At 38.6% G+C, this 14210-nt stretch overlaps 1 protein-coding gene across 2 annotated transcripts in view; it reads right to left on the minus strand.

The window, feature by feature from the left end:
• The window catches only part of LOC144194738 (protein kinase C and casein kinase substrate in neurons protein 1-like), a 44468-nt gene that overhangs the window by 17160 nt on the left and 13098 nt on the right, over positions 1 to 14210 (minus strand). Inside the window, exons 1-2 of one of the 2 annotated variants that reach the window (XM_077714005.1) lie at positions 13561 to 13730; positions 11537 to 11666 (exon numbers count right to left, since the gene is read on the minus strand). In XM_077714005.1, the coding sequence (XP_077570131.1) occupies positions 11537 to 11596 (60 nt within the window). In that variant the 5' untranslated portion in view covers positions 11597 to 11666; positions 13561 to 13730. Of the gene's footprint in view, positions 1 to 11536; positions 11667 to 13560; positions 13731 to 14210 lie in introns of those variants that run through there. The other variant, XM_077713995.1, reaches the window with a different exon arrangement.

Consider the following 14210-nt stretch of genomic DNA (forward strand, 5'->3'; position numbering starts at 1 on the left):
TTAATCATTAAAATGTTATATTAGCAATGGCACTGATTCTTTAATTAATATTATCTCATTTCTGAACCGCTTTATCCGCATTAGTGTCGCAGGGGGTGCTGGAGGCTATCCCAGCTGACTCCGGGCCAGAGACAGGGGACAAAATGAATCAATGGCCAGCCGATCGCAGGGCACAAGGAGACGGACAACCATGCACACTCACACCCATACCTAGGGGCAATTTAGAGTGTCCAATCAGCTTACCATGCATTTTTTGGACTGTGGAATAACATGAGGAAACCCACGCAGGCCCGCGGAGAACATACAAAATCCACACGAATGGATGTGACCTGGATTTCAAACCAGGACCCCAGTGCTGTGAAGCCGACGCGCTAACCACTCGCCTCACCGGGCCACCCTTTTTAATAACCAGATTTCAAATTCAACTCACAAATGGGTGGCACAAAATAACATTAGATTTTTCTGCTCCTTGATTAGTTGGTTAATGCCATGTTTGATGAGCAAAATATACCTACCTTATGGTGATTATGAAAGATTTTATTCATAACAAATTTGAGTTTTTTTGTGTGTAAATGGAAAACCAAATTGTGTCTATTTTTGCATTAAGGTTTGCATTTTGTTTCATATTTGTGAAATACATTTGTATTCTTATATTTAGTCTTGCACCCTTTTCACTATGATGTATTAAGTTACTAGAATAGAATTTAACTTACACCTATTGGTTAAATTGTGCACTACACCTTTTGCATTCCACCTCCTTCATTTGTATTAACGCCTCCCATTTTTATGACTTGTCTCTAATAAAACCAGGTTGTTTGTAGGGAGTCGCCAGGAATTCCAAACGGTCATTCAGGAAGATAGACTATCTTTCTGCTCTGGCTATTCTGGCGTCCTCCTTCATATGAAGTGGTTTAAATTCTCATCACGACTGGCTGTGTGTTTCCTCTGCTCCGATATTATTGAATGTATATGGTCTTAAACCTGACATTTTCTGGTGCCGAAAACCCCGGAGATTCCTTTCTGAATTTCTCGGACCGCGGTGGACTGAAGGCCAAGAATTACTGACGTCAGCCCTCTTACTTTGAAAGAGGGGGCATTTCGGTCGATCGCGGCCCGTTTGAAGAAAGGAACCCGGCCGGAGAAAAGAGGAGACAGACAGACGGTAAGTGCATTTAAAATTTATACATAACAAGGCTGGTGAAATCCCGTTTTTCCATTTGAACGAGTCGAAGAAAAACGCTCCAATAGTGGGAGATAAGGGATGCATACATGTGAGGATTACGTATGTCGTTAAAATTAAAATAGAAACGTAAGGTATGCACGGATGAATGCTTGGTCGGCCAACTGAGTATTTCCATGAAGTACGTCGGTGACGTGACGTTTACTTTAAGGCGGGAGTAAGAGTCCCCCTTTTGTTAAAAGGATTTCACAGATTGTTCAAAATAAGGGAAACCTTTCAAAAATAATGCACCCGATGAGTAAAAAGCGCTAAATAAAAAGTAATCATTATATAGAGATATAATAAAAACGGAAGTACGTCGTGACGCGCGCAGGCCTTGCAAAAGAAAAGAATAACGGTTATAAAGTCGACGTAGACGGATAAATAGGATAATAACGTTATTAAAAGTATAATAAATTAGTTGGGACGTCCCTAAAAAAATCCTAAAGAAATATATTAATAGAGTAACATTTGACCATTGCTTGGAAAAAGTTCAAAAAATCTTCAAACAAAAGAAAAGTTTCAAAAATGGGTTTAACAAACAGCAAAGAACTCTCAACCAACATGAAGTTTATGCTAAAGAATTTTCCAGGATAATTGCACATATATGAAAGAGTGGAGGAAGAATAAAGACAAAGGGTGGGGGGTGAAAAGGGCAAAGCACATGTGAAGAAAAAATGGCTGAGCCAAGGACAAAGGAAAAATGGCGGCCAAATGGGGTAAAAAAAGCCTTCTTTCCCTAACCCATCCCAAAACTCGCCAGCATGACAGGTCTGATGGATGCCAGGCCTGCTAAATGACAGTGCCCCCTTACTATCCCCCCTCTCGTACCAGGCACGGGGGGGGGGGGGGGGGGGTCTCCTGGAATGCCAGACAAGACGTCTCAGGTTACCTCGCATCAACAAGAGCAGAGGGAGATAAGAATTTAGAGGCAGAGGAGACAGAAATGGCATTCATCCAAAGTATTAATGATATCAAACGAGAAGAAAACAATGCAGACATGGCATTGATCCAAATTATTAGGTAAAGTTTAGATAAAATAATTAATTTAGGAAAGGCATGATTTCTCTGGGATTATGTGAGCATCATAGATCATTCAGTGCACGGAATGATGTGTCTCGCTCGCCTATCAACAGATGAGATATGCTTTAGCACAAGTCATATTAATGACTATTAGAATATAACGGATTGCATAGGCATCAAACAATTGATGTCAATCAAATGCCATTAACCTAGTTCTTTTGAGAATGATCAGTGCTGATAGGACAGCAAAAGGTGGTTAGCTGCCAATAAGCCCTTTTCAGGGATGGCGCTCTCCACTAGTGAAAAAAAAATTGCAGACCACTGATGTCTGATTATGAATGAGTGTGAGCGTGAATGGTTGTTTGTGTTTTTGTGTTTTTGATTGGCCATCCACCAAGATATAATTGATCCCTTAGATATCAAGGTGGAAATGGATTTAGCAAATTGGAATCAATTTCTGAAACTGCCAATAAGCCCTTTTCAGGGATGGCAGCGAAGGATTGGAAATTTGAAATCAATTTCTGAAATCGCCAATAAGCCTTTTTGGATGGCGATGAAAAATCAAGGAAAATTGTTTAGTCCAAAGAAATTTTTTGATGATAATGCATTGAATTGGAGGAACAAATCTGCAATGCAAAGCACTGAAATGAAAAAACAAAAACAGTGCGTCATATGAAATTCCAAAGTACCATTGATTTATAGGGATAATGGCATCCAAATTGTGTTAACGGATTAATTGACTGAATTGACAAAATGTTCCATATTTCGTTACCATACCAAACGCCATTATTCACTACACGATTATCTGTATAAAAGAAAAACTTTAAAGAAACGCACTAATTTTGAGTTAGCAGAAGAAGACTGTGTTTTTCAACAGGAAACATGGAGAAGACGCACGAGCAACCCAAAATGAGAACGTCCGTACAACTGTTGCTGACCAAACAGCAGACATGAAAATAGTTGAAAAGGAGGATGCAGATACACCTTTGCACTGTAAGGAGGTTCTCTCAGTTGAAACGTTTGAGGAGACAGGTAAGATAAGCTTATTGACGCGATCAGACGTAATGGAAAGCATCCAATATTGATTGGAAAGATTATTGCTCGAGGAGCAATGCCATAAACCATAAGGAACTTTTTATATTGGTTTGATTGTCTCCATAAAAAGTGAAAGCGTTTCAATTGAGAACAAACCTTCTTACAGATTTTTAAAGTAAACGATTAAGAGAGAAAAGAGATTCCAATGGATAGATATGTAACTAAATTTTAATTTTATGCCTGACTACTGGAAAAGTATTGATTAAGAAAGTTTTAAAGGGGATGATTGGCAAACTCCAAAGACAATGGAATGTTACATTTGATAAAAAAGACTACTAGTTTGGGATATTTTAGAATTTTCAAACAGCTGAGATAAATGTGCAACGCAATACACATTGTTAATTGAATTGGGACTTGATCAGTATGCAATTCATAAGTAATGAGTTTTAATGGCTCTAAAAGACAATTATGCTAGAAAATATTAACCCTAATAAACAAGGGGTGGTTACAGTTTAGTGGGTTCACTTCTTTTCAGAATTATAAATGTCTACATTTGTTTCTGGATATTAATTGATGTGAATGTAACTTGCATTAGTTAATTTGTGTAATTGCAGGAATGGAAAAATCAAATATAGTTATTGATCTTAACAAGGAAGCAGCAATCACAATAGAATAACAGCTAGTATATCTACTTTTGACTGATAAGGCATATAGTTAGAAATTAAGTAAGATTGTTATGATTTTTGTTAATTGGGATTTTAAGCCCAACCACATAGCGGTAAGAAAATGTTAAGCACACGCTGAAGACAATGACAGAATACAGCAGGGAAAGCAGCAGCAGAAAACACCAAACAGCATACACAACAAAAACTGAGTCGATCTAAAAACTGTGTTAATTGATTTAAGAACACTGCACCATAGAAAGAAAAGATGCATAGATACATGAAGAAGCAGAACAGTCAGCCTATTCACAACTAAAGGCCTACCGTGCCTACCAAAGAATTTATTCCAAAATTGAGCCATGGAGGGAGCCATGTCTCAACAGGGGGGAAGATGGACATGGCAGAGCATGTGTTCCATGTCCAAGAGGTCTAAATACCTACTTTAAAAAATTTTGTAGGAACTGTTTAATTTGTTACAGAGGGTGTGCGGGATAGCCTCGGGCCCAAGCAGGTGCAACGGGGAGACAAAGTTGGAACCTTCACGAGGTGTCTCCTGAGAGGCCGCCCGTCGCCGCCTTCGAATTCGACTACTACACACCTTTGGCTAGCCCCCGGATGAATTAATGTGACTGAGGGTAACCCCTAGACGCCTGGATGGCCTAACAACAACAATAACAACAACAAGTGGAACGTCCAAAAGAGCGTGGGAGTTGAAGAGCGAACAAATGGTACAATAAGACCAAGAAACCGATAAACTTGTCCAAAGAACATGTAAGCTGCCGTGATCTTTTTGTCTATCCTGCAGGAGGTGGTGAAGTCTGGTGACCAGAGCCTAATTTGAGTCATAAATAGAAAGTCCTGGTCCTCGCCACGTTGGGAAGGCCCCTTCATGGTTTGACTCACCACCCCCACCGCAGTAAAGATTGCTGAGAGGTCGACGTGGATTGACCAATCCCAAATCAAAGTAGTTCGAGACAACGGTGACTCTGAGTAGACTGGAAATCGGGCAGTCCCAAAACCCTTGTCCGGGAAAAAATCATCTGACGTCTACTCACCTGCCACGAGCACCTTTCACCTAACCTTGACCTCTCATAGTTTTTACACCCTCACACAGAAGCCAAAATGAAATCAGTTGCCACCCCCATCACTGTGACTGTACTATCAGTGGCAGCCTGGGTGTGGCTGAACGCCCCACCCCCAGAGATTTGAGTCGAAAAACGAGACAATGCCGTGCTGCTGTCACAGAGGAAAGTGAAGTGGTATGAAAAGAGCAATCCAAATAACCACTTTGAAGAAAATATGTGGTATCATTTCATGGCATTTCAGACAAAAACTAACTGGTGTGAATGAAAGTTGTTATGTGTGTAGCCGTATACCCATTTCCACAGGTATCCTGATATCCTGAATTCACTGGGTCTAGGTGTCACATTTAGCACATCTGCAGTGATGCAGGTGGTCCAAGATGCATTCCTTTGAAGGGGAGTGAACATAACAGAAAGATATATAAGATCAAAGTCAGTGGAATTCAAACCACGTGATTCAATCTGGGGCAGTGATGTTCCTGGTGACCATAAATTGTGGTCCACCCCCCCAGAAAATCATTCTGTCACTAACTTCCCAACTTGGACATTGAATTGTTATATGAGTGTTCATTAACCAAACTTTTAAAGCCCTACAAGGTATAGCAGAAGAATTAAAAGCCCTTAGAGAAATGGAGTTGCAAGACTGGACGGTCCTAGATTTGATAACAGCCAAGGATGGAGGTGAGTGTGCCATAGTTGGAGAGCACTGTTACACCTTCATCCAAGATGGAACCGGTGACAAAGGTAACATAACTCGTGCCATAGCTGAAATGAAAATCTTAGCCAACACCATGGCCCAAGATCACTCAGCCGTAATTGGGTATCACTGTGGTCGTGGTTACCAACCGGATCATGGTTCTCTATTCAGATTAAATTTGCAACTCCCTTTCTTGCGGTTTTACTTCTATACTGTATCTTTTCAATGTGTGTAATCCTTGGTATGAAAGTTATGATTCAAAAACCTAACCAGCACACGCTGGTAGCTTACAGCGACATACAGTATCACCGTGTGGCATGCCGTGATGAAGATTCTCCCATCATTTTACGAGTGCCGGTATGTCGAGTCCTCCGGGTAATTGTACATGTCTTAACCTCAAAACTGTGTTCGCTCATAAAGAGGGACGCAAAGGAATTTTCTTAGATAACCTTGAATTACCTCACGTTTTTCACCTTTGCCTTCACAAGTGATTTTGTTATTTTCCATACCCTGTTGAGTGACTATTGATGATATTTGTTTTCTAAAACCTGCAGAGGAGGGATATAGATTGATGAAAATGAAAATTCTTTCAAAGTAACTTCAGGGGGGAAATGTGAAATACATTTGTATTCTTATATTTAGTATTGCACCCTTTTCACTATGATGTATTAAGTTACTAGAATAGAATTTAACTTACACCTATTGGTTAAAATGTGCACTACACCTTTTGCATTCCACCTCCTTCATTTGTATTAACGCCTCCCATTTTTATGACTTGTCTCTAATAAAACCAGGTTGTTTGTAGGGAGTCGCCAGGAATTCCAAACGGTCATTCAGGAAGATAGACTATCTTTCTGCTCTGGCTATTCTGGCGTCCTCCTTCATATGAAGTGGTTTAAATTCTCATCACGACTGGCTGTGTGTTTCCTCTGCTCCGATATTATTGAATGTATATGGTCTTAAACCTGACAATATTGATGGTTGCTTTATCTGCAGCTCAGTTGAAGTGGTATTAACAGTAAAAAACCCACCGCATACATTAACCCCTTGATGGTCTCCATTTGAGTATCTCCGATAACCCATTATTCCATATTATACCATTATTACCCATGACCCATGTTACGGCTGGCAGCCTGGACACACACCAGTAGGAGGTGTTTTATCTCCAGCTCTGGCTCCACCCCTGTGACAGAGCCCTGCCCAGGCCAAACACAGCTGTAATTAATTCCCCAATCATCCCTCCTGCCCTTATTTAAAGCCTTTTCAAATGTCAGTGCCGCCCTTGTTGCTGAACTGCTGCCTGTAGGCTTGTGAGTACGTTACTCCATGTTATATTTTGTAGGTGGTGTTAATGATTTTGGGTTGCATAGGGGGACTTGAGATAAGTTTAGACACCCATGGGTATACATATAGTTTGTGCATTTAGACACAGTTATTCCCCTGTCTAGATTATATTACATCAGTTTAACAGTGGCATCCTTCGGTCTTATTTCCTGTATTTTGTGGGTGTTCATTTGAACACCTGTCTCGGAGGGGGTTTTACCGTGTTTATTTGAGGGTGCCACTTTAATATCTCGTGCTTCCCCTATGTTATCCCGTAGTCTGTTTTATTAACTTTATTGTAAATAAAAATAACTGAAGGCTACTTGCAATGTGTGTCCGAACTCATCTTTGACCGAACCTGTCTGCTGTGATAGTTGCGACTCCCTGGTATATCATACCCCAGGGGGAGTCGTAACAACCCACGTTAACTTGTACGTAAATCTATAACTGTGTTTGCACATCACAAAATGGCCACACCCGGCACGATCAATTTAGGTAATTAACCATTAAACATAATCTTTTCCATTATCAGATGTCTAAGAAATTCTTTTTATTTTTATTTTTATAAATGTCAATTATACAAGGTCTTTCCTTTTAAAAGGAACAAAGAGCAAGTATGGCCCTACCACCTCAGTCTCTGCAGAGGGTCTGAGCTCATGTAGAATGATGAAGAAAGGAAAGTAGTGAGGGCCTTGTGCCTTTGCATTTGTAGTTATGCAATGGCATGGTCTTGTATTAGTGCAGTGCTTCTCAATTATTTTCTGTTGGGGCCCCCCTAGCAAGAAGAAAACTATTCGCGCCCCCCCACTTCCCACCGTGACTATAAATAAGATCATTTTATAAAAGTGTTATAGGTACAACATGTGAAATGTTGCACTCTCACAAACATGACAGAAGTAACAATGAGAGCGCCACTGCCAGCTACTGTTGTGGATGCGCAATTACACTTTATACTAGTACGGCCAAATAAAATCCTGTTCCCCAGGGTTACACGCGCCCCCCCAGGTATCGCACCGCGCCCGGGCGCGCCCCACTATTTGAGAAGCACTGTATTAGTGTGTGTGAGCGCGCATGTGTGTCCGTGTGTCGTACACGCGCGTGTGCGTGTGTGTGCATGTGCATGTGTTCCCACTAATCCGCCTGAGTGGTGTGTAGAACAGGTGGGCGGATTTAAAGGCATGGATGACAAAAAAAGTGATAAATTCATAGATGATGCAGATTGAACTTTCTGCACCACAAAGTGATCTGTGGAGTACTACTTGATTTTGAAGGAACAAGTGGTGCGCGTGGAAGGATTTTCATCATATTTTGGCATTTATGTCAAAGGTCAAGTCAAGGTTTTTGTGCCACTGTGTTTGAACACGATGACACAAAGGAGACAAAAGCAATTCATTACCACTAATTTGACAGGCTTTTAAGGGTTCCTGTCCTCTTAGGCCAATTTTAAAATTTGACAGATGGGTCAGCACAAGATTCGACACATAAAAAACTGCATCCGTTAACAGTTCATAGGAAATAAAAACTGAAAAAAGGACTAAAGTATTAACATACTCATCACTCATCATTAAAGTGAAAAGGAATGTATTAAGAAATATTAAAATGTAATTTAAAAAAAGATAGAGGGGCTGTAAAACACGAAAAACAAATAAGAGTGGACAGAACTACTGCCACTGGCTTCCGCATGCCGGCGCCATCTTGGGAAAAAAATATTTGGACAACTTCGGTGGGCCGGATTAAAAAGCCTAATGTGGCCCGTGGGCCGTAGTTTGCCCTTGGCTGTCTTAGGCACACCGTGCATGTTGCTACTCATCAAAATTGTTGGGCGTTGCATGGTGTCTAAATAACTAGTGATATTCTTTCAAACTTGACTCTCTAAGATTTTGTTCTGTTTAGTAAAGATATGAGCACATTTAGTGCCGTTGATGGCACCCAAGTGCGAGGATAGGGAAGGCTGGAGTATGACAGTACAGACGCTCCCCTACTTACGAACGAGTTACGTTCCGAGCACTTGTTCATAAGTTGAAATTGTTCATAAGTTGAAATTGTTCAAGTTGAAATTGTTCAAGTTGAAATTGTTCATAAGTTGAAATTGTTCATAAGTTGAAATTGTTCATAAGTTGAAATTGTTCATAAGTTGAAATTGTTCATAAGTTGAAATTGTTCATAAGTTGAAATTGTTCATAGGTTGAAATTGTTCATAGGTTGAAATTGTTCATAGGTTGAAATTGTTCATAGGTTGAAATTGTTCATAAGTGGAAATTGTTCATAAGTTGAAATTGTTCATAAGTTGAAATTGTTCATAAGTTGAAATTGTTCATAAGTTGAAATTGTTCATAAGTTGAAATTGTTCATAAGTTGAAATTGTTCATAAGTTGAAGTTCTTCATAAGTTAAAATTGTTCATAAGTTGAAATTGTTCATAAGTTGAAATTGTTCATAAGTTGAAATTGTTCATAAGTTGAAATTGTTCATAAGTTGAAATTGTTCATAAGTTGAAATTGTTCATAAGTTAAAATTGTTCATAAGTTGAAATTGTTCATAAGTTGAAATTGTTCATAAGTTGAAATTGTTCATAAGTTGAAATTGTTCAAATTGAAGTTGATTCAGTGCTATATTTTGTATTATAATCTATGTTTAAGGCCTATATAAGTATATTGAAGGTTTATATAAGTGCATTTGTATGTTTAGGCTTGTATAAGTAACCAGCATTGGTTTGTACTTAAAAAAACATTTGATAAAATGGGAAGAATACATACAGTACTGTATACATACATTAGAGAGATGGAGAGAGAGATATACTAGAAACTCTCTGAAAGAAGCTATCTAATGACGATTGCACAGTTTTCCTCTTTTTTCATCATAAATGCGGTAGCACTATATGGCATCATTCAAGGGATTTGCAACCTTTTGTGCAACGTTCATCTTTCTGTTTATAAATGGTACTTACTGATGGTTGAACGATTCAAGTTGTATTCCCGTGCAACGCTCACCACTTTCTCACGCGCATCAAGCTTCTTTATTGTTGCCACTTTCGTTTCAAATGAAATGGCTTGCCTCTTTCTTGCTCCTCCCTCACTAGAAGCCTTTCACTTTTCACCAACCATATTGAATAATGGATACACAACATATTTAATGATAAAAATGAAAAAGGTTCTTTAAGCACTGGAGATACGTCACGCACTTCCGCAACTTCCGCACTGCAACGAACTGGGCAGAGGAAGGTGGATGCTGGGTGAGCTGAGCTCTTACAGCGCCAGGCGTCGGTATTAGCGGCGGAAAGAAGCACTACTCGGAAAAAGGCGCGGAATACAAAATCGGACTTACGTACATTTTTCGACATAAATGCAATTTACAGACATTTTCGTATGTACCGTTTTTTTTCGTAAGTTGAATGTTCGTAAGTAGAGGGAGCATCTGTAAAGGGTTATGTGACATTTTTGCAGCTTTTCTCTGTTTCTTCACCCAGTTCCAAAAAATGCATTCTAGTTGTAATTTTGTTGAGTGAAGAAAAGGTGCACTGTATTATAAGGCGCACTGTATTATAAGGTGCACTGTCTATTTTGAAAAACATTTAAGACTTAAGTGCGGCTTAGTTGTGAAAATACGGTAATTGCTATTGATTTCCAGGTATGAAGCACTCACTACACAGTCACCTCTAGAGCCAGCCATTGTTGATGTTTTGGATTTTTTTGTATAAAATCTTGCAGTGGGGGAGGAGCTATATGATAGAAGTTGTTGTAAACTAAGATGGCAACTGCATATTTAACTGTATTGTTTCAGTTCAGGCGTTTGTGTTTTTTTAATATCCGACAGTGGTGGTTTTTCATTTTTGGTTTTCAGTTTTTTCCATATATAAGGCGCACTGGATTAGAAGGCGCACTGTCCATTTTGGAGAAAATTTAAGACTTTTAAGTGCGCCTTAGAGTCGTGAAAATACGGTAATCTAATTCAATCTAATTCACTACAATGCAAATCTTCACAGTTGCTAAAATCAAGAGCTATCCAAGCGTTATTATCTTTAACACATTAAAATTAGGTGTCATTTGTCTTGCTAAGTGCAAATACCAAAAACAAAAACAGGAGAACTAATTTTAATGAGTACACCTAATAGATAACTTAGAGTTACTAATGTTACCACTTATGCCAACCAGGTTTTATTAGCAAGTCAATGGGATAATATGTATGGATATTCGCAGCAGTAACATCACTAACAACAACAAACATAACCACTGCCATTTTCACACCAATTCCATCCTAGCATCTATCTGTTTTAAATATGCGGGGAAGTAAGATTAACAAGAGAAAACCAACTGAAGCAAAAGTACACTCCAAAACCACATTGGTATGCTCGAGGCATGATTTAAACCTTGACCTCTTAACTGTGGGGCAAATGTCCTTACAGCTAGGCCCAAAACAAAAGTGCTTGCGTTTTTTTTTTTTATTAACAAAAAAGTCACAGGATTGAAGGTTTAATATTTTCATCTTGTATTTTGTACCTCCCAAAAACTGTCCATGGTGTCATCAGCACCTGCACTTTCATCGTAGGAGCCAGACATTTCTGTGGATGGTGCAGTGCCCTTTCTCAAGCAAACCTGTACTCTTCAACGGTGCCTGGTTTCTAGTGCACTGTAAGAAGATAGAGAAAAGATATAAATTAGAAGCAAGTGGTCCTTGAATTATTAATACAGCACTGAAATAACTATTCAGCCCTGTTGTGGTGAAATGTTCATAATAATTGTATTAATAGCTTTCTCAGCCACGCATCCCATTTTCTTACCCCTAGAACAGCAATGTACATCTCATACTGGTGTGTCCTAGAAAAGACTGCCATCACACGTGCATGATTCCGATTCCAGCCACTCAGCTGGCCCAACAAAGGTAAATGGATAACTTACAAATAATTTCAACAATTGTCAGCTACTAGTTTCGTTTCAGGTGACTAGAGCATACATTACATCAGAGTGTATAAAGCTAGAACTTGATGGGAAGACCCATGGAAATTATTCTGCCTCTCAGACAAGCTATAGTTTATTTTTACAGTCTTATAAGAAAACGTCTCCTTTTGTATTTCTATAGAACCGGGACTTTTTGGAATGTATATGTATATATATGAATGTCTATGTATATGTATATATATGAATGTCTATGTATATGTATATATATGAATGTCTATGTATGTATGTATGTATGTATGTATGTATGTATGTATGTATGTATGTATGTGTGTGTATGTGTGTATGTGTGTATGTGTGTATGTGTGTATGTGTGTATGTGTGTATGTGTGTATGTGTGTATGTGTGTATGTGTGTATGTGTGTGTGTGTGTGTGTGTGTGTGTGTGTGTGTGTGTGTGTGTGTGTGTGTGTGTGTGTGTGTGTGTGTATGTATGTATGTATGTATGTATGTATGTATATACATATATGTATATACATATATATATATATATACATATACATACATATACATACATATATATACACATATATTAGATTAGCTGACAGAACAACTATAAATAATTGCTTTGTACATGCAATAGTAACGAGGTAGAAGCATTTACCTTGCTGCACCAGTTATCTTTTTAATCTTTTCATGCTTAATATCAAGTTGCATTATACTATCTAATTATAAATATCTACTTTGCCAAATATATTTTATTTTGACTGTGAAAATAACAATATTAGATGATAATCTATAGATGGATATATATATATATATATATATATTTATATATATATATATATATACACACATACACATACATACACACACACACACACACACACACACACACACACACACACACATACATATATATATATATGCAAGAGGACAAGAATAAAAAAAACCTTAACAAATGTCTCTGGATCGATATGAAAAAAAAGAAACTGCCAGCGCAGACACAATAAATGTTATCTTTTCCTGTTATAACAAGAAAGCCTAAAGCACCTTGATAATCTCAGAAACCATCTCAAGGAGGTAGTCAGGAAGCCTGTCCATTAACTTAGCTGTCCAATCAGCTCCTTACGAAGACAACAACAGCAAAGCCTGTTCACGTCAAGGATGATTCCACTATACCCTAACAAATCAAACAATGCGGAAAGATCATGCATTCATTAATTCTGAAAAAAAATCCTGTCCTCTCTACTGTTTTGCATCCATGCACAATGTATGCAAGTTATCGCAAAATTTATACAAGACTGGTGACTCACGGGGCAGCAGCGCAAACACGCACACACAAAAGCATCTTACACTACGGGCATTTCATGCATGCCAAGAAAAAGAAAAGAGGAAAACAATAGTGGGAGGTAGTGCTGTAAGAGTAATGAAAAAAATAATTATAAACATCTATCTAATTATTCAGTACACTCACTGCTTAGGAAGTTCCCATAATAGCCATGCTAATAAATTTCTAAGACTACCTCAATTCATATTCTTCACAATAACATTGTGTTCAATGTATTTCATAACCACACCTTTAAAATATGTATTTTAACCCTATGTTGTTCTGCATATACACTTACCATCATTGCCTCCATTAAAAACAGCTAAAACCGTAAAAGTAGTAGATTCCAAATGTATCTCTAATGAGAGGTCATCTGAAAGCTAAAGCAATTTTAACAATGACCTATGTTGTGAAAGAAAATCTAGAGCGGACTAGTGCGACCAAACAAGTATGTCTCAGATGCTGAAGGATAATCCCTCGGTGTGCCACTTGAATAGCTTTAGAGGGGGAGGGAGGGAGCCTGGAAGAAGTGCAAAAGGGTGGATCGGACACAAATGTGAGGTTGACATGCAAATTAGTGAAGGCCATGCCACAAATCTGGCGGAACAGCAAGGTGACCAGGGCAACCTTGTCTGGGAAATGGTCACAAAGTTATATACCAAAAAGTCTTGTGGTTTCAGAGCAATTCTAGAGTTTATCTTCCACTGAAATCCACTTATAGCTAACATCAATTTAGCCATCCATGTGTGATTCTTATTAAAAAATGTTTCAAGTGAACCTTGACCTTATGCCAAAGGTAGCACAGACTCACAGATACAAAACATGGGTGGCCAAGTCCGGTCCTCGAGATGTCTGTTTTCAATGTCTCCCTCCACCAATACACCTAAATCAAATAATCAGGATCAGTATGAAGCTTCTGGACAGCTTGCTAATGAGTTGATCATTTGA

The sequence above is a fragment of the Stigmatopora nigra genome, chromosome 1 (genome assembly GCF_051989575.1).
Source record: "Stigmatopora nigra isolate UIUO_SnigA chromosome 1, RoL_Snig_1.1, whole genome shotgun sequence".
In the NCBI taxonomy this organism is placed as follows: Eukaryota; Metazoa; Chordata; class Actinopteri; order Syngnathiformes; family Syngnathidae; genus Stigmatopora; species Stigmatopora nigra.